The sequence below is a fragment of the Danio rerio genome, chromosome 21 (assembly GCF_049306965.1).
Source record: "Danio rerio strain Tuebingen ecotype United States chromosome 21, GRCz12tu, whole genome shotgun sequence".
Classification (NCBI taxonomy): domain Eukaryota; kingdom Metazoa; phylum Chordata; class Actinopteri; order Cypriniformes; family Danionidae; genus Danio; species Danio rerio.
Window position 1 is genome coordinate 12,936,829 of NC_133196.1, and position 20,672 is coordinate 12,957,500.

The 20,672-nt window shown below is 34.9% G+C and overlaps 2 protein-coding genes across 52 annotated transcripts in view; one reads left to right on the top strand and one right to left on the bottom strand.

Moving 5' to 3' along the window:
* Positions 1-20,672, top strand: part of gtf3c5 (general transcription factor IIIC, polypeptide 5) — a 678,526-nt gene that overhangs the window by 200,267 nt on the left and 457,587 nt on the right. The window lies entirely within an intron of this gene.
* Positions 1-20,672, bottom strand: part of cast (calpastatin) — an 89,720-nt gene that overhangs the window by 1,309 nt on the left and 67,739 nt on the right. For 27 of the 51 annotated variants that reach the window (XM_021468879.3, XM_073934820.1, XM_073934813.1 and 24 more), the window contains 14 exons: positions 12,422-12,472; positions 12,148-12,204; positions 10,639-10,695; positions 10,363-10,449; positions 10,137-10,253; positions 9,112-9,213; positions 8,524-8,628; positions 8,339-8,443; positions 6,155-6,247; positions 6,016-6,057; positions 4,045-4,170; positions 3,887-3,970; positions 1,699-1,731; positions 1,268-1,373 (listed from right to left, as the gene is read on the bottom strand). In XM_021468879.3, the coding sequence (XP_021324554.1) occupies positions 1,275-1,373; positions 1,699-1,731; positions 3,887-3,970; positions 4,045-4,170; positions 6,016-6,057; positions 6,155-6,247; positions 8,339-8,443; positions 8,524-8,628; positions 9,112-9,213; positions 10,137-10,253; positions 10,363-10,449; positions 10,639-10,695; positions 12,148-12,204; positions 12,422-12,472 (1,158 nt within the window). In that variant the 3' untranslated portion in view covers positions 1,268-1,274. The remainder of the gene's footprint in view (positions 1-1,267; positions 1,374-1,698; positions 1,732-3,886; positions 3,971-4,044; positions 4,171-6,015; positions 6,058-6,154; positions 6,248-8,338; positions 8,444-8,523; positions 8,629-9,111; positions 9,214-10,136; positions 10,254-10,362; positions 10,450-10,638; positions 10,696-12,147; positions 12,205-12,421; positions 12,473-20,672) is intronic. The other 24 variants (XM_073934823.1, XM_073934817.1, XM_073934835.1 and 21 more) reach the window with 1 other exon arrangement.

A 20,672-nucleotide genomic window follows, 5' to 3' on the forward strand; every position in this document is an offset into this window, starting at 1 on the left:
ACACATGCAACAGTAACAAACTACAACTCCCTGCAAGCACCACACACACACACCGGTTCCTGTTCCCCACTGATTACACTTACACAGCTGGCAACTCATCACGGACTTATTAGCTGAACTTTATATTCACTGCACAAACACACTTTGGGAAGTCTTGTTTTCCTAGTGAAGCACTACAAATCATTTTCCTGTTTGTCTTGCCGTATTTTGATCTTTGTCTGTTTTCCGTTTTTGATTCTTTGCCACCTACGCCTGATACTTTGCCTGTGTATGTTGACAACAATCATTGGATTTCCCTTATGCTCCTGTTCCTGACCATTGCCTGCAAGACTTTGCTTTAATAAACTGCAGGTCGTGGATCCTACATCTATGTTGTCTAGTGTCTCTCATTACAATTACATTGTTATTTGCATTCATTATTTTATTTAGACTTTTAAACGTTTTGGGATGGCATTTTAGCATTTAAATCTTAGCATAGGAAGCTCACCAAGATTTAGTTATTTGATTAAAATGCTTCAAAAAGTTAAAATTGAAAAAAATATATTATTACAATTTAATAATGCTAATAAATTTAAAATGCAATTTATTTCTGTGATGCAAAGCTGAATCCTTAGCATCATTACTAATAACAATTATTTTATTATATTTAATTATCTAGACATACAATTTTTGCATTTGTTTTATTTTTTTAATATTTTAGCTTACAGAGGTTATGTTTATTTGATTAAAATGCTTAAAAAATAGTAATATTGTGATATATAAAATGACCATTTTCTATCTTTTATATATATATTGCAGAAATTTCAAATGGCCATTTAAACATTAAAATGGACTTCACTGTGACTTCTGGTCGATATAACGCATCCATGTGAAGTAAAAATAATGACATTTCCCCACAATCAAACAAGAAAAAACACATTAAAGGGATAGTTCACTCAGAAATTTATTTACACACTATTTACTCACCCCAAAGTGGTTCCAAAACTTTGACAAACACAAAACAGAGATATATTTTTTAGAAAACCTGTAACCATTGACTTGCATAGTAGGACAAATAAATACTTTAGTTCAATGGTTACACTATGAAATCAATGATTACAGGTTTCCACCATTCTTCAAAATATCTCCATTTGTATTCAACAGAAGGTTTGCAACAATTAAAGGGTGATTAAATTAACTAAATAATTTTCAGCATTGGGTGAACTATCCCTTTAACCCCAAACTTAAAGAAAAATGTAACTTGAAAGTAAAATTGAAAGATACAGACTTGTAATTTATCTTTTTCCAGCCTTTGTGGAAGCTGAAGGCACCACATCTGAGCTCGGTTTACTGGACAGCAGATCTGTGGCTGAAGAGTCTTCCACTGCCTGTTTCTGGGACACAAAAATCAGACGTTTCAGTTTGGTGAAATGAGAGTCAGCTTTGCTGTGTAGCACCACCCTGTGTTCATAATCAGAACACCCGGATGAAGTATGGTTTATAAATGCAAAGCCTGTGTGTATCAAAGCAGCCGCAATGCTCAAACAACACAACCTTGCCACATATTTAAATGAATTTGCAAATATACAGCCATGAGATGTGTTTCAGCTGATGAAATGTTTCGTTTTTTTGAGTTTGTGTTTCTTCATGCTGCCGTTCATGAGTGAAAGCCGCTGTATAAGAACCAACTTCATGCATTTGATTTCCAAACACACCTACCTTTGGTTTAGACTTTGGTTTCGCCCCCTTTCCCTGTAATCAGATAGAGACCCCTGATATAAACTGGTATCAACCAGAATGAAGGGTCTAGGGGGAAAAACCTGGTGCTGCTCAAACACTTCTGTCCTACTTTTTCATTTACAGTTCTTTTAATGGTTTATGTCTTTAAAGGTGAGATACTGCAAGCTAAAATACTGTTTTTCATGCACCTGACAGTTTTGGTTCATTTAGTTTGACTTTTTTGTCTAATGCAGTGGTTCTCAAACTGTGGTACGTGTACCCCTAGTGGTATTCAGGCTTTCTTCAAGTGGTACGCAGAGTAAACGCTGAATAATTTAAGTAAAAAAATTAACACACTTTCAACCCTTTGACGCATACGATAACATCAATGTGAAAGATCTAATTTATAATTTAAATAAATAAATCCAAATAATATATTTAAAATACAAGTGCATGTTTAGATTTTAATGATATACAAATAAGTCATACATACATGCAACATATATTTCAAAACTTATCAAAAAGAGTTCATATATGAATAAGACGACATATAGCCTATATTTATGAGGTCCAAGGAACATGTCCAGGTTTTGATGAATGGGCTACTATTTGTTAATACTTTACATTTAAGTAGAGCAGTTCTCTTTTTACTTTTTAAGAACAGTGCCATTTTTAATTAACTTTTAAAAGCACATTTTAATTTAAACATTACTTATTTTTAAATCTGCAGGCACAGTGCAGTGTTAATGTTCAAACTATTTATAATGTTTAAAGTGGCTGACAATAATACATTTTCATAATAATAGGACTTAATCTGCCTCGTTTTTGAACTGTGCAGAGCTGTAGCTGCTTAATTAGGCCTGCTACGCTACTGCATTTTAACACTGGTCATTATGGTGGTACTTGGAGAGACAACTTGTTTCTGAGGTGGTATTTGGTGAAAAGGTTTAAGAACCACTGGTCTAATGTAAGCATGAACACATTGAAAATACACCTTTAAGCTTTTCTCTTGATGCATTTCATTAATTTGTGTCAGTTTATAGTAATTATGGTAGCACTTTAGTTTAAGTGTCGATTTTCACTAATAAAATAGTGGCTTATTATCTGCCTAGATTTTGGCTGTTATTATAAAATACATATTCTCTATGATATTACTCAAAGTCCCTAATCCATCCTAGTACCTAAACCCAACTACTACGACTATTAATAAGCAGCAAGTTAGAAGTTTGAGTCAAAACTGACAGTTTAAGTGATCGATTAACCAAAAAGTGAAAGTTCTGTCATCATTTATTCATCATTTACTTGTCACAAACCTGTCTGAGTTTCTATCTTCTGTTGAAGACAAAAAAAATAGATATTTAGATTAGATAAAATATTATTAGATATTATTAGATAAAAAAAAAGATATTTAGAAAAATGTTGAAAACCTGTCACCATTGACTTTGATTGTTTTTGTTTTTCCTACAATTGAAGTCAATGGTTACAGGTTTCTAACATTCTACCAAATATCTTCTCCTGTGTTAAACAGAAAAACAATTATCTCAAAAAGATTTGAAACTACTTGAAGGTGAGTAAATATGGAGTAAATTTTTTATTTTTATGTGAACTATCCCTTTAATTGTTTATTAACAATGAGAAATGTACCCTAAAATAAAATATGACGGCAATTCAAATACATGAGTTTAAAGGCTATGTACTGTACAACAAACTTCACAATGTTATTCAGATCTGTATTCTGAAGGTTTTTAACAAAGATATATGTTCATGCATTTCCATATTTTAATAAAAAATCCTTGCAGTTCACAGTAATAAAAATCCTGATATTTCACAGTATTTTCTGTATTATAGAGTGAAAAACATGACTTCATCCAGTGTTCAGATTTCCATGCTACAAATGTATGCAAAGTAAGCACATATTTAGTTAAATAATGGCTCATTAAATATGCAGAAAAGGGTAGAAAATTAACTATTAATCATCACCATGGATTGATTGAATTAGGAACTGCAAACATTTTATAATTTGTGTAATGCAAGAAAGGTTTGCAATTCCTAATGCAATCAATCAATCAATCAATCAATCAATCAATCAATCAATCAATCAATCGGGGAATGATGGCGATGATTATTAGTTTATTTTTCGACCGTATTGATTTGGAGTGATTTAGGTGATGCTTCAGCTCTCCGTTACCTTTGCTTTGCTGTCTTTGGCTTTGGGGTCAGTCAGGTTGGAAAGCACGTTGTCTGCCAGTTTGTCTAAAACCGGACCGGTTGCCTGTAAACAGACGAAGATGCTGTTATTTGTGTGAAGAAATTAGAGGAACATTGTTGCAGGTTTGTTTGCGGTACCTTAAAGGTTGGTGGTGTTGGTTCAGGGGTGAAGCTTTTGCCATCAGATACAGTGGGCTTTACAGTCGGTACATCTGAAAAATCACTAGACAACATGTCCAGAGCCGCTGAATCGTCCATTGATGGCTGAGAGACAGAGATGGAGAGTCAAAAATGTGCAATGACTACTGAAAAACCAAGGACATTTGTGTAAAAGGCATTGTTCTTTATAGGTTATAGGAGCAGGATTGTAGTGTCTTGATAAACACCCTTAAATATTGTCTGGCTTAAGGATTTGTAGCTGTTTGTTTCAGTAAATATAATGCTTTTATGACTGAAGAAACAAAAAAATTAAAAAGTTTATTTTAAAAGACCTATAAAATGTCATTTAGTGTAACAAGTAGTTTATATAGCAAAATAAATACATATATGAAGACATGATTACTACTTAAGGATCACATTGCAGCCACAAAATGCTAATTAATTATCATTTTAAATATTTATACTTTGCCATTTTCTTTAAACTACTAGGTTTTACCCATTTGTCATGTTAATACTCTCTAAAAATATACAATTTTATATGCTCGCTTGGTGAAACATTTGTTGTACATGCTATGTACATGCTATGTACATGCCCAATATCGACACTTGTGGAAAGCCAGTTGAAACGATCATTCAGTCAGATTTACGATTATCATTTTTTAATAAATATTTTAATAAAAACATTTCAGAATAAGCAAGTTGTTTCATATTCAACAAAAGCTATACACTTTAACAAAATAACACACTTAAGTTTTTCTTTGTTGTACCATCAATTTATGTCTGTAGATTTCAGTTATAATCAATATTTTTAAAAGCTGTTTTCTCAAAACTCATTTTTCTTCCAGCACTGAATCATAAATTGCCACTATAATAACACTTGCATATATTTTATTTATATGCATCACTATTCTGAAGGTTTTTACAGAGTTTTAAATCATTAATGTACATGCTGAAGAGTTCTGGGCCTAATATCGACCCTTGTGGAACATCAGTAGAAAGGCTCATTCAGTCAAATTTATAACTATAATTATTATTTTTTTTTGCATATTTTAATAATTACAGGTCAGAATAAGGGTGTTGTTTCATTTTCAACAAGTTATTTAAATATTAAAACACACAAAAGTTTTTCTTTTGTTGCACTTGTCAACTTATACCTGTAGATTTCAGGTTTAATACATATTTTTAACAGTCATTTTTTCAAAATGAGCTTTCTCTCCTTTTCTGAATAATAAGATGCCACTATAGCAGGACTTGTATATATTTTAACATGTATACATTGCTATTATGAAGGTTATTACTGTGTTTTAAATCATTAAATGTTCATGCTGAAGATTATTGGCCCCAATATTAACCATTGTGGAACACAAGCTAAAAGCCTCATTGAGTTAGATTTATAGGTAACACTTTACACTAAGGTTCATTAGTTAATGCATTTACTAACATGAACTAATCATGAACAATGCATGTACAGCGTTTATTATCATAATTGAACATTTACTAATGCATTATTAACATCCAAGTCCATGCTTGTTAACATTAGTTAATGCACCATGAGTTAACATGAACTAACAATGAACTACTGTATTTTCATTAACTAACGTTAACTATTATGAACAAATACAGTAGTAGATGTATTGTTCATTGTTTGTTCATGTTAGTAAATGCATTAATTATTAAACATTAACTAATGAACCTTATTGTAAAGTGTGACCCATTTATAACTATTCATTTTTTAAAAACATATTTATAAAATACATGTCAAAAAATTTAATTAAAATTTAATAATTTATGTCCATTAAGCCGAATGATAATGCAGCAATATTTCCATAATTATTATTATTATTATTATTTTTTAAAACATTAAAACCACACACTGCTTAAATTTCATCTCATTTTTCTACATCCTGTCCTGTTCAACATCTTGTTTACACTCAATAATTCACTGAGTACCTGTTTTGGTTTGGCGTCTTTCTTCTTTGCTTCTTCAAATGCCTGTGAAGAAGACCAAAGAATAAGTAGGGCATTTCTATGGTTTTAATCATCTATAAATGAAATCCAGTGAAAGGGAACATGAAGGAAGTAAAGTCACCTTGCGATCCTCCGCAGTGAACCGCTGATCTGGTGGAAGGGAGTCGTCTCTCTCACCCGGTTTACTCACTCTCTCTTCTATGACCGTCTTCTCCTGTGGTGGGAAGAGAGATGGTAAGAACTTTTCCACCTTTACATATTTAAGCACACTAAATGATTTATCCCATGTATAGACCATTTCAATGTGGTCATGTCATTGGCCCATGAACATATCCTGCTTGTTGTCAAACTATTTCATAGCTGTAACAATTCAATCGTAACTTCAAGTTAAAACAGCTTTAATAACATTATTTATCAATATGTGGCTCTTTTTTTCTATTCTCGGAAGCTATAGAAATTAAAAATGTAAAACAGGAAATGGGTTGGGACAATTGTTTTTGTTTTGGTCTATAGTGCACTATGCATCATTCAACGCACAGAAAACAGTAATTGTGTGAACAAGCGACTGATTTCAGCTGCAGCTTCAGCATCTTGAAGGGGCGGGATCTTCAGATCCTAGAGTGCATTTGATTGGTCAGAAAATACAAAACACAGAGGGATTTTCTGATTTTCTTTATGTTTTGTATATATCTAAGCCAGATAATCTTATCAGTACCATTCATAATAAAAGCATTAAAACTTTTTTTTATTTAATGGGGACTTCAAACAATGCAAATCCCATGTAAATGAAATGACTACTGCAAACTGGACCACTCAATTAAATCCTCTCATAAATGTAGCATCCTATTATTAATGACTGCAAATACAATAAGGCTTCTAATCTTTTCATCACTTATGTTTTAATGTGTCTTTAGTATATCATATCTCTAATTGTTTAATACAGCTAGAAAATATAATGTGCCAAATAGGTCCTGATGTACAGAAAGGCATGGTTAGTTATTCGTATTAGGCCATATGCAGCCTATAAGGCATTAAGGTCCTATTATCAATGTCACTCAGTCTAGCTGCAAATCAAAAGGTGATCAAGCTTTCAGTGTTGCGGCCCCAAGGCTCTGGAACCGTCTCTCTCTGAACATCAGAATTTATCCCGCATTGGATGCTTATAGATCTAATTTAAAGGCTTATTTTTACTCTCTAGGCTTTGAGTGATGCATGCATGTTATTTTATATCTGTATTTCAGTTTATACATTTTATAATTATATTTTTAACACAATTTTGTATATATTTTTTTGTATTGTTGTAAGGGACTTTGGATCAACTACGATTGTGTAAAATTGTGCTCTTTAAATAAAGTATGCCTTGTCTTGCCTATTAGTTATTGTTGACTTAAACTTTCAAAGTGGAATACTGAATGGACACATATATTATTTATAATATCATGCACATATGCAGCAAATGTTCCTCTCTCTGTATTACTTTTCCCTATAAACCAATAATAAGATGATTTTAACATTGTTCTGCAGTTGAAACATTCATTCAGTGATTATTTGAGATGCAATACATTTCAAGAACTTGTACTGTTACTTTCATTATGCCTTCTTATGTTTATACCTATGACACATAATTATGACATCCTGCTTTCACTCACTTTAAAATGTAAAATGTGATTGGATGGTCATTTTGTTATACAAAACATGTTACGACATGTCTGGCTACCATTAATTAGGCAATATTCATTTTACAGAAGATTACACTGTAAAATCCAATAAGTTAAGGTAACTCAAACCATTTGAAGAAACCGATTGCAACAAACCATTTAAGTTCAAAAACGAATCCTAATGAGTGCTGTGAACTTAATCCATTTGAGTAAACAAAGCAATTTGAGCACAGTAAACCCCAATAAATGAAGAGAACTCAAACCAACTGAGTACTATAAAGTTAAGGCAACTCAAACCAATTGAGGAAAGTGATTGCTGCAAACCATTTGAGTTAAACTAATCTATATGAGTACTGTGAACTTACTCCATTTAAGTTGAAGTAATGAGGTATTTAATAACTCATTACCTTCAACACTGAGTTCAAACTCTTTTTAAATGAGTAGAATTAACTTAAGTGAGTAAGTTTTGAGTTAACTACACTCATTTCATTTGATAAAGTTGCCTGTTGGGTTTTATAGTGTGCTAAAATTCAGCAACTAAGAATTTTAGGAAAAGATTAATGGGGGATTTTTTTCACAATAATACACAAAAATAAAACACTGTCCCATATAAATACAGGTGAAGTGGTTTACTGAATGGGTGTTACCTTAACGACAGTTTTAGGTAGGACAGGGGCGGGTTCAGGGGCTGCTTTAATGTCTCCCAGAGTTTCTGACAGGGCATCTAGAGCTGATGAGGTTCCGTCTGACAACTTTGACAAACAGCAGAAATGAAAGTCAGTATCGAAGAAAAGTGCGAATGTGTATAGATGTCAATAGAGAAGAAATTCACCAGTCTGTCGGAGCGTGGGGGGCCAGAGACGGCAGAATGAACTGAAGACGCAGAAGAAGAAGCGACGAAATCACCAGCAAGAGCATCTAAAGCTGAATCTGAAGACTAAAGTTGAGAGTGAGAAAGAGACAAAATAGAGGTTGAATATAAACATTATTTTAAAAAACAGTGTTTGTAAAAATTCATTAAGTATGCATTAAGTTAAATTGTTAGAATTAAAATGAAAATGATTCAGTATTTATTAACAAGCAAAGAATCACAAAAAAAGCTTTTCACGAAAATATTAAGCAGCACAACCATTTTCAACATTGATGATACTAATCAGAAATGCTTCTCAAAGAGCAAATGCACATTTTTGAATAATTTTGCATGATGTATAATAATAATCATAGGAATAAATCACATTTGAAAATACACCTTCATAACAGAAATGTTTAACTTATTTTAATTTGAAATATTTCACAATCTTACAGTAGCATTTTTTGCAGCAGTTTTAATCAAATAAATGCAACCTTACAGAGAAGCTCACAATTTTTGCATCTCACTGCTGTTTAAGAGAAACAATTAAGACATTTGATGTGGACTCGCCTTGGCAGAGGATTTAGAGGCAGGGGAAACAGCCGATGGTGCGGAAGGAGTTGTAAAATCCCCAGACAGAATATCCAGAGCTTCATTAGCATCTAAGGAAGGCTGGGGATATAAGAAACGTCAACCAATGAAATCACAGAATCCAGCAGCAAATTATCAATTATTACATGACACTGATATAAATATATACATACACAGTTGGAGTCAGAATTATGAGCCCCCCTTTGAAATTTTTTTTCTTGTTTTAAATATTTCCCAAATAACGTTTAACAAAGCAAGGACATTTTCACAGTATGTCTGATAATATTTTTTTCTTCTGGTGAAAGTCTTATTTGTTTTATATCGGCTACAATAAAAGCAGTTATTAATTTTTTTAAACAGTTTTATGGTCTTTACTAGACCTTTAAGCCCCTTTAATTATTACCCTAAACTGCCTAGTTAACCTAATTAACCTAATTAAGCCTTTAAATGTCACTTTAAGCCGTATGGAAGTGTCTTGAAAAAATATTTAGTAAAATATTATTTACTGTCATCATGGCAAAGATAAAAGAAATCAGCTATTAGAAATGAGTTATTAAAACTATTATGTGTAGAAATGTGTCTCTGTTAAACAAAAACTGGGTAAAAAAAATAAACAGGGGACTAATAATTCAGGGGGGCTATTAATTCTGACTTCAACTGTATTTAACAGTCATGACCAGCTGCATTAAAAGAACCAAATGCCTATATAAGCATATAATATTAATGTGCATTAAAAACCGGCAAAGATTGAAAAAGATTTGCAAATAAAGCATGACAGATAAATCTGACAAATTCCTTAATGTGTAACACAAAAATGACATGTTACTATGTGTTAATTTATGTAAGGCATTTTAAAGACACATTTTGTTAAGCAGGAAAAAAGCTACAGCGGTTTCGCCAGTTAAAACAACTTCCACTTGCATTACCGGAAATTTCCAGAGAAATGGCGATACTAGCTGAATTCCCAAACTCAGTTAAAGCTAACAACTGTGAGAGCATATTACATCTTTCTGAGGAGGAGGATATTTCTTGAGATCTTCCTCTTTGAATCTGTATTCTGGTGGGAGTGTGTCGTCTCTTTCTCCAACACGAACTCCTTTCTTTGACGTCACATCCTTCTCCTGCTCGAAAGACATTTAGATATTAATTTTTTAGCACTCAGAAATGGAGCACTGACATCTTTATGAAAGCAATAAATCAAAGAACAGTTGTATTGGACATCATTATTACATGTACGATGTCCTTAGGTTTCAGGTCAGGTTGTTTTTTTGGTGGTTCTGGGGCAGAAAGAGTGTCGCCCAAAGCACTGAAAGGATCCTGCGAGTATGAGGAAAGGAGAGAGAAATGGAAAGAGTTTAAAGATCTGTACGTTTCAAGTGGAATCCAAGCAGTTTTAAAAATAGGGTTCAATAGACAGCAAAAATGTATAAGCTATATATAAGCTACAGATATGGTTAATAAGATTAATTTATTAATATGATAATGTATTTTCCTCTGGAACAATACCTCATCTGGGGTTTGTGGTGGGCCTGGAGGGATGGTTTTAGGAGCAGCTGAAGAAACCTAGAAGATTAGAACAGAAATACACAAATATTTATCATTTCTGAATGAAAACTAATCTGGAAATATACACAGGAAATATTGGACAAAGTGCAAAAAAGAGGACATTATTTAAACAGTGGTGAATGTAATAGACAAACAAAAAAAATAGTAAACTTACAGATACCCTATTAAAACATTGCTTTTTACTGGATATTATAGAATTAGCGGATTATTGTTGTACAAATATCAAAAGCACTTGTTGATAAATCAGGGCTTCCCACAGGTTTGATATATACAGTACTTGCAGTGGCAGCCAGATTGAAACACCTTTTACCCACAGCACTTAAATGGTCAACTACATGCAACAAACAAAGGATTTGTGTGATTTTTAACTATGTTTTAATTTATTATGACACTGTTATACACCTTTTCTTTTCAATGGGTTAAAGTTATTAAAAAAAAGGTTGTTGAAATAAAAGAAATCCACTATTTCTCTTACTTTTATGCTATTTTGGAGCCATGTGCACCCACAGACAGGTAAAGGATGCTGTCTCTTTCTAAAGTTGCTTTATTGGTATGACATATACAGTATTGCCAAAGCATTTTATATATGTGTAAAGTATGTAATATATTAACATCATTAAAAGTAATAAAATATACAGCAAATGAGAAATAAATATCAGAAAAAAAAAATTACTAGCATAAAAAGTGTAGATTATTTAAATAAGGCAAATTAGTTGATTAGCCATTTCTAATGGTGTACAAATATTTGGCAGCCATTATAGATGTCATTTTGTTCTCTCCGAGTATATTGTAAAGTTTATCTAAGTCGTTTATTAAATGATTAATCATTTAATGCTTCTCTTGCGGCTGTACGTGTGCAGTCAGCTCTGAAAAGGTAATGCGAAAACGCATACAAATAACGGCAACTTTAAAAAGCAAAAGTAAAACCTGAATATCAGACATTTTAGGAGATTTAGAAACTACACTCAAACACATTTTGATGGAAAAGGCGCATCTCTGTGGATCTGCAGAGCACGTGAGATTGTCTGTGTGAGTGACAGATTGCGCACACACAGAATCAGAAGTAGGAAACCTGCACTGGCTTATCGATAGTGAATGTTTATCTTTCTTGGACGGATACAAAAAAGTGTAAAAGGATGATAATAATAGTATTATTCATGTGTCACCACCAAATATACTTGGGCCAACGCTAATATACCTGGGCGGTCCGCCCAAGTAAAGTCTATGTGTGGGAAGCACTGTATATTATATAAGAAATTCTATGAAGTGATCAAATAAGCACATTTATTACTATTTACTTTGATTATTTAAATTCGTATTTAATTAAATTAGATTTTTTGTATTTCACTACTCAAATAAAAGTTCTCAGATAAAATAAAAAAAAAAACTCTAAAGCATTACAGATGAAAAATATACTTTGTCCACCACTGTTTAAACAATTTTTGGTACCTTAGGAGCAGAATGTGCCGGAGCCACGAAATCACTTGACAGAGCATCAGCTTTAGTCTAAAAGGAAATTAAAAAGACAGAAGACAAGTAAAGTACTTTAATCTGTGCAGGAAACATTAAGACTGCCAAAAGATGATTAAACCAACTTAAAACGTGAGGCACTTTTAAGAAATTTGCTGTTATTTTTTTGCAGAATTACACCTGAATAATTTACAGTAAGCCAGTCATTTTAATATACAATTTTTAAAGTAAAAATCCTCAATTACTGTCCTACCTTGGGAATATCTTTGGTCTTCTCAGGCACTGCAGCATGCTTCTTTGTGTCCTGATTAAAAACACTGTGGTTAAACAACTATTTAAATGCATTTTGACAAGCTGCTTTGTACTAATAAATTATTGTGAAAAGTGTTATATAAATAAACTAGACAGTAAAGTTCGTCGAGACAAACTTTGAGGCTGGCTTGACAAAGCCTGTTGGTAATAGTTTATTTAGTTTAAAAACAGTTTGAAAAAGTATAAGTAGCATGTTATTAGCATTATTCTAGCATGAATTAGCATGATTCTAGCATGGATTAGCATGTTATTAGCATGAGTGTAGTACAAATTAGCATTTTATTAGCATGATTCTAGTATAAATTAGCATGTTATTAGCATGCTTCTAGCATGAATTAGCATGTTACTAGCATGATTCTAAAATAAATTAACATGTCACTAGCATGATTCTAGTATGAATTAGCATGCTACTAGCATGATTCTAGTATGAATTAGCATGTTACTAGCATGATTCTAGCATGAATTAGCATGTTACTAGTATGATTCTAGCATGAATTAGCATGTTACTAGCATGATTCTAGCATGCATTAACATGTTACTAGCATGATTCTAGCATGAATTAGCCTCTTACTACCATGATTCTAGTATGAATTAGCAGGTTATTAGCATAATTCTAGAATGAATTAGCATGATTCTAGTATGAATTAGCATGTTACTAGAATAATTCTAGCATGAATTAGCATGTTACTCACATGATTCTAGCATGAATTAGCATGTTATTAGCATGATTATAGTATGAATTAGCATGTTACTAGCATGATTCTAGCGTGAATTAGCATGTTATTAGCATGATTCTAGCATGCATTAGCATGTTACTAGCATGATTCTAGTATGAATTAGCATGTTATTAGCATGATTCCAGTATGAATTAGCATGTTATTAGCATGATTGTAGTATGAATTAGCATGTTACTAGCATGATTCTAGTATGAATTAGAATGTCACATAGCATGCTTAGGTGGTTGCTAGGGTATTCTGAGTGGTTGCTAAGTCGTTGCTAGGCAGTTGCTAGGGTGTCCTGAGTGGTTGCTATGTGGTTGCTAAGATGTTGCTAGGCGGTTGCTAGGGTGTTGCTAGGTGGTTGCTATGGTGTTCTGAGTGGTTGCTAGGTGGTTGCTAAGGCATTGCTAGGCGGTTGCTAGGGTGTTCTGAGTGGTTGCTAGGTGGTTGCTAAGGCATTGCTAGGCGGTTGCTAGGGTGTTCTGAGTGGTTGCTAGGTTGTTGCTAGGCAGTTGCTAGGGTGCTCTGATTGGTTGCTAAGGTCTTGCTAGGCGGTTGCTAGGGTGTTCTGTGTGGTTGCTAAGATGTTGCTAGGTGGTTGCTAGGGTGTTCTGAATGGATGCTAGGTGGTTGCTAAGGCATTGCTAGGCGGTTGCTAGGGTGTTCTGAGTGGTTGCTAGGTTGTTGCTAGGCAGTTGCTAGGGTGCTCTGATTGGTTGCTAAGGTCTTGCTAGGTGGTTGCTAGGGTGTTCTGTGTGGTTGCTAAGATGTTGCTAGGTGGTTGCTAGGGTGTTCTGAATGGATGCTAGGTGGTTGCTAAGGTGTTGCTTGGCGGTTGCTAGGGTGTTCTGAGAGGTTGTTAGGTGGTTGCTAAGGTTTTGCTAGGTGGTTACTATGGTGTCCTGAGTGGTTGCTAGGTGGTTGCTAAGGTGTTGCTAGGCGGTTGCTAGGGTGTTCTAAGTGGTTGCTAGGTTGTTGCTAAGGTGTTGCTAGGTGGTTGCTAGGGTGTTCTGAGTGGTTGGTAGGTGGTTGCTAAGGTGTTGCTAGGTGGTTGCTAAGGAGACCTAGGTGGTTGCTAGGCGGTTGCTAAATGTTGCTAGGTGGTTGCTAGGGTATTCTGAGTGGTTGCTAAGGCGTTGCTAGGCAGTTGCTAGGGTGTCCTGAGTGATTGCTAGGTGGTTGCTAAGGTGTTGCTAGGTGGTTGCTAAGGCGTTGCTAGGTGGTTGCTAGGGTGTTCTGACTGGTTGCTAGGTGGTTGCTAAGGTGTTGTTAGGCGGTTGCTAAGGTATCCCAAGTGGTTGCTAGGTGGTTGCTAAGGTGTTGCTAGGTGGTTGCTAGGGTGTCCTGAGTGGTTGCTAGGTGGTTGCTAAGGCGTTGCTAGGCAGTTGCTAGGGTGTTCTGAGTGGTTGCTAAGGTGTTGCTAGGCGGTTGCTAAGGTGTCCCAAGTGGTTGCTTGGTGGTTGCTAAGGTGTTGCTAGGTGGTTGCTAGGGTATTCTGAGTGGTTGCTAAGGCGTTGCTAGGCGGTTGCTAGGGTGTCCTGAGTGGTCGCTAGGCCCTTACTAAGGCATTACTAGGCCGTTGCTAGGTAGTTGCTAGGCGGTTGCTAGGGTAATTTGGGTGGTTGCTAGGCAGTTGCTAGGGTACCCTGGGTGGTTACTAGGCAAGCCCCACATACATGCTTGATAAAACATTTATACTTAGTAAGCATTTCTAGCAAGTTACAGTACTTGGCTAGTCAATATTAGCATGTAGCTAATCACTGCTAGCATGTGTAGCATATAGGAAGTTCCGTTTGCTAGCATGAGTCAAACGAGCCAATCTCCAAGTCTCTACGATGTTCCGATGCTGGGATATAGCTGTTGATGAATGGTTGTTAGGGTACTCTGTTTTGTTGCTATGGGCGAGGTTACAGAGTGAACTTGAATGTGGTTGGTTGTCTAAGTCAAATGAACCAACTCCCATGTCTCTATGACACTGCTATGCAAAGATATGCATCTTGGCTTATTTTAATGGAAGTCTATGGAATAAATTTGGGGGCGTGGCTTGTGAGCTTCATTATCATATTGAGATGCTCATTGGTTGTCTGAGTCAGATGAGCCATCCCCCAAGTCAATAGGACACTGCTAAGCAAACATATGCATGTAGGCCAGTTATTAACGTGAGTCTAGTATGAATTAGCATGTTACTAGCATGATTCTAGTTCAAATTAGCATGTCATTAGCATGTTTCCAGTATGAGTTAGCATGTCATTAGCATGATTAGCATATGAGTAGCATGTTGCTAGCATGATTGGCATGTCATTAGCATGTTAGAATTATAAGCATTTGATAGCACAGCTAATTACAGTCTATAGGACAGTTGCTAGGGTGCAGTATGTGGTAGTTAGGGGTGTGGCTAGAAAGTTAAAAGGCCATCAGTGGTTGGCTGCTGGCTAGACTGAGTTAAATGAGCTCAGCCATTAGTCTCTATGACAGTCTGATGCAGAGTTATGAGCTCACAAAGTTTGATCCCATGTAAAGTCAATGAGAGTCTTTTGTAATGGAAGTCTACGGGACAGTTGCTAGGGTGCAGTATGTGGTAGTTAGGGGTGTGGCTAGAAAGTTAAAAGCTCATCAGTTATTGGCAGTTTGGTAGTCTGAGTTAAATGAGCTCAGCCATTAGTCTGTATGACAGTCAGATGCAGAGTTAAGAGCTCAAAAAGTTTGATCCCATGTTGAGTCAATGAGAGTCTTTTGAATAGAAGTCTATGGGACAGTTACTAGGGTCAAAAACTGGTTGCTAGGGCGTGGCTAGAAAGTTTAAAGGTGATCAGTCATTGGCAGTTTGATAGTCTGAGTTAAATGAGCCCAGTTAGAAGTCTGTGTGACAGTCTGATGCAGAGTTATGAGCTCACAAAGTTTGATCCAATGTTAAGCCTATGGGATTTTTCCGACAGTCCCGGGACGTTTTTCGGAAAACCGAAAGTCGGATCAGTCCGAGGAGATATAGCAACACGAGTCAGAATAGTTTGGAGGTCTGGAGCGAGTTTGGTGGTAATAGCTCAAAAGCTCTAGGAGGAGATAGAGTCAGAAATTTAGTCTCAGAAGAATAATAAAAAATATAACTAGACAGTAAAGTTCGTCGAGACAAACTTTGAGGCTGGCTTGACAAAGCCTGTTGGTAATAGTTTATTTAGTTTAAAAACAGTTTGAAAAAGTATAAGTAGCATGTTATTAGCATAATTTTAGCATATATTAGCATGTTATTAGCATGAATTAGCATCTTATTAGTACGATTCTAGCATGGATTAGCATGAATTAGCATCATTCTAGCACGATTTAGCATGTTACTAGCATAATTCTAGCATGAATTAGTGTGTTATTAGCATGATTGTAGTAAAATTAGCATGTTAATAGCATGATTCTAGCATGAATTAGCATGTTATTAGCATGATTCTAGCATGAATTAGCATGTTATTAGCAAGATTCTAGTATGAACTAGCATGTCACTAGCATGATTCTAGTATGAATTAGCATGTCACTAGCATGAGTCTAGTATGAATTAGCATGTTACTAGCATGATTCTAGTATAAATTAGCATGTTATTAGCATGGTTCTAGCATGAATTAGCATGTTATTAGCATGATTCTAGCATGAATTAGCATGTTACTAGCATGATTCTAGCATGAATTAGCATGTTACTAGCATGATTCTAGTATGAATTAGCATGATTCTAGTATGAATTAGCATGTTATTAGCATGATTCTAGTATGAGTTAGCATGTTATTAGCATGATTTTAGCATGAGTTAGCATGTTACTAGCATGATTCTAGCATAAATTAGCATGTTACTAGCATGATTCTAGGATGAATTAGCATGTTACTAGCATGATTCCAGTATGAATTAGCATGTTATTAGCATGATTCTAGCATGAATTAGCATGTTACTAGCATGATTCCAGTATGAATTAGCATGTTACTAACATGATTCTAGCACGAATTAGCATTTTACTAGCCAGATTGTAGCATGAAGTAGTGTTATTAGCATGATTGTAGTAAAATTAGCATGAATTAGCATGTTGTTAGCATGATTCTAGTATGAGTTAGCATGTTACTAGCATGATTCTAGCATGAATTAGCATGTTACTAGCATGATTCTAGCATTAGTTAGCATGTTATTAGCATGATTCTAGTACAAATTAGCATGTCATTAGCATGTTTCCAGTATGAGTTAGCATGTCATTAGCATGATTAGCATATGAGTAGCATGTTGCTAGCATGATTCCAGTATGAATTAGCATGTTACTAACATGATTCTAGCACGAATTAGCATTTTACTAGCCAGATTGTAGCATGAAGTAGTGTTATTAGCATGATTGTAGTAAAATTAGCATGAATTAGCATGTTGTTAGCATGATTCTAGTATGAGTTAGCATGTTACTAGCATGATTCTAGCATGAATTAGCATGTTACTAGCATGATTCTAGCATTAGTTAGCATGTTATTAGCATGATTCTAGTACAAATTAGCATGTCATTAGCATGTTTCCAGTATGAGTTAGCATGTCATTAGCATGATTAGCATATGAGTAGCATGTTGCTAGCATGATTGACATGTCATTAGCATGTTAGAATTATTAGCATTTTATTGCACAGCTAATTACAGTCTATGGGACAGTTGCTATGGTGCAGTATGTGGTAGTTAGGGGTGTGGCTAGAAAGTTAAAAGGCCATCAGTGATTGGCTGCTGGCTAGACAAAGTTAAATGAGCTCAGCCATTAGTCTGTATGACAGTCTGATGGAGAGTTATGAGCTCACAAAGTTTTATCCCATGTAAAGTCAATGAGAGTCTTTGTAACGGAAGTCTATGGAACAGTTGCTAGGGTGCAGTTTGTGGTAGTTAGGGGTGTGGCTAGAAAGTTAAAAGCTCATCAGTTATTGGCAGTTTGGTAGTCTGAGTTAAATGAGCTCAGCCATTAGTCTGTAGGACAGTCTGATGCAGAGTTATGAGCTCATAAAGTTTGATCCCATGTTAAGTCAATGAGAGTCTGTTGAATGGAAGTCTATGGGACAGTTTCTAGGGTCCAAAAGTGGTTGCTAGGGCGTGGCTAGAAAGTTTAAAGGTGATCAGTCATTGGCAGTTTGATAGTCTGAGTTAAATGAGCCCAGTTAGAGTTCTGTGCGACAGTCTGACGCAGAGTTACGAGGTCACAAAGTTTGATCCAATGTTAAGTCTATGGGATTTTTCCGACAGTCCCGGGACGTTTTTCGGAAAACCGAAAGTCGGATCAGTCGGAAAAGATATAGCATAAAGAGTCAGACCAGTTTGGAGGTCTGGTGTGAGTTTGGTGGTAATAGTTTGAAAGTTCAAGGAGCAGATAGATTTTGAATTTTAGTCTCAGAAGAAGAATAAATAAAAACTAGATTCTTAAAGTTTGAGAACAAACTTTGAGGCTGGCTTGTGAAAGCCTGACGGTAATAGTTTATTTAGTTTAAACAGTTTTAAAAAGTATGAAAAGATAGATAGATAGATAGATAGATAGATAGATAGATAGATAGATAGATAGATAGATAGATAGATAGATAGATAGATAGATTAGCATGTTATTAGCATGATTTTACCATGAAATAGCATGTTGTTAGCATGATTCTAGCATGAATTAGCATGTTACTAGCATGATTTTAGCATGAATTAGCATGTTGTTAGCATGATTCTAGCATGAATTAGCATGTTGTTAGCACGATTCTAGCATGAATTAGCATGTTTCTAGCATGATTCTAGCATGAATTAGCATGTACCTAGCATGATTTTAACATGAATTAGCATGTTACTAGCATGAATTAGCATGTTACTAGCATGATTCTAGCATAAATTAGCATATTACTAGCATGATTCTAGCATGAATTAGCATGTTACTAGCATGATTCTAGCATAAATTAGCATGTTGTTAGCATGATTTTAGCATGAATTGGCATGTTACTAGCATGATTCTAGCATGAATTAGCATGTTGTTAGCATGATTTTAGCATGAATTGGCATGTTACTAGCATGATTCTAGCATGAATTAGCATGTTGTTAGCATGATTCTAACATGAATTAGCATGTTGTTAGCATGATTCTAACATGAATTAGCATGTTACTAGCATGATTCTAGCATGAATTAGCATGTTGTTAGCATGATTCTAGCATGAATTACCATGTTTCTAGCATGAATTAGCATGTTGTTAGCACAATTCTAGCATGAATTAGCATGTTGTTAGCATGATTCTAGCATGAATTGCCATGTTTCTAGCATGAATTAGCATGTTGTTAGCACAATTCTAGCATGAATTAGCATGTTACTAGCACGATTCTAGCATGAATTAGCATGTTACTAGCATGATTCTAGCAGGAATTAGCATGTTGTTAGCACGATTCTAGCATGAATTAGCATGTTACTAGCACGATTCTAGCATGAATTAGCATGTTGTTAGCACGATTCTAGCATGAATTAGCATGTTGTTAGCACGATTCTAGCATGAATTAGCATGTTGTTAGCACGATTCTAGCATAAATTAGCATGTTACTAGCACGATTCTAGCATGAATTAGCATGTTACTAGCATGATTCTAGCATGAATTAGCATGTTACTAGCATGATTCTAGCATGAAATAGCATGTTACTAGCATGATTCTAGCATAAATTAGCATGTTGTTAGCATGATTCTAGCATGAATTAGCATGTTACTAGCACGATTCTAGCATGAATTAGCATGTTACTAGCAAGATTCTAGCATGAATTAGCATGTTACTAGCATGATTCTAGCATAAATTAGCATGTTGTTGGCATAATTCTAGCATGAATTAGCGTGTTACTAGCATGTTTCTAGCATGAATTAGCATGTTGTTAGCACGATTCTAGCATGAATTAGCATGTTACTAGCACGATTCTAACATAAATTAGCATGTTAATAGCACGATTCTAGCATGAATTAGCATGTTGTTAGCATGATTCTAGCATGAATTAGCATGTTGTTAGCACGATTCTAGCATAAATTAGCATGTTACTAGCACGATTCTAGCATGAATTAGCATGTTACTAGCATGATTCTAGCATGAATTAGCATGTTACTAGCATGATTCTAGCATGAAATAGCATGTTACTAGCATGATTCTAGCATAAATTAGCATGTTGTTAGCATGATTCTAGCATGAATTAGCATGTTACTAGCATGATTCTAGCATAAATTAGCATGTTACTAGCATGATTCTAGCATGAATTAGCATGTTACTAGCATGATTCTAGCATGAATTAGCATGTTGTTAGCATGATTTTAGCATGAATTGGCATGTTACTAGCATGAATTAGCATGTTGTTAGCATGATTCTAACATGAATTAGCATGTTACTAGCATGATTCTAGCATGATTTAGCATGTTGTTAGCATGATTCTAGCATGAATTAGCATGTGACTAGCATGATTCTAGCATGAATTAGCATGTTGTTAGCATGATTCT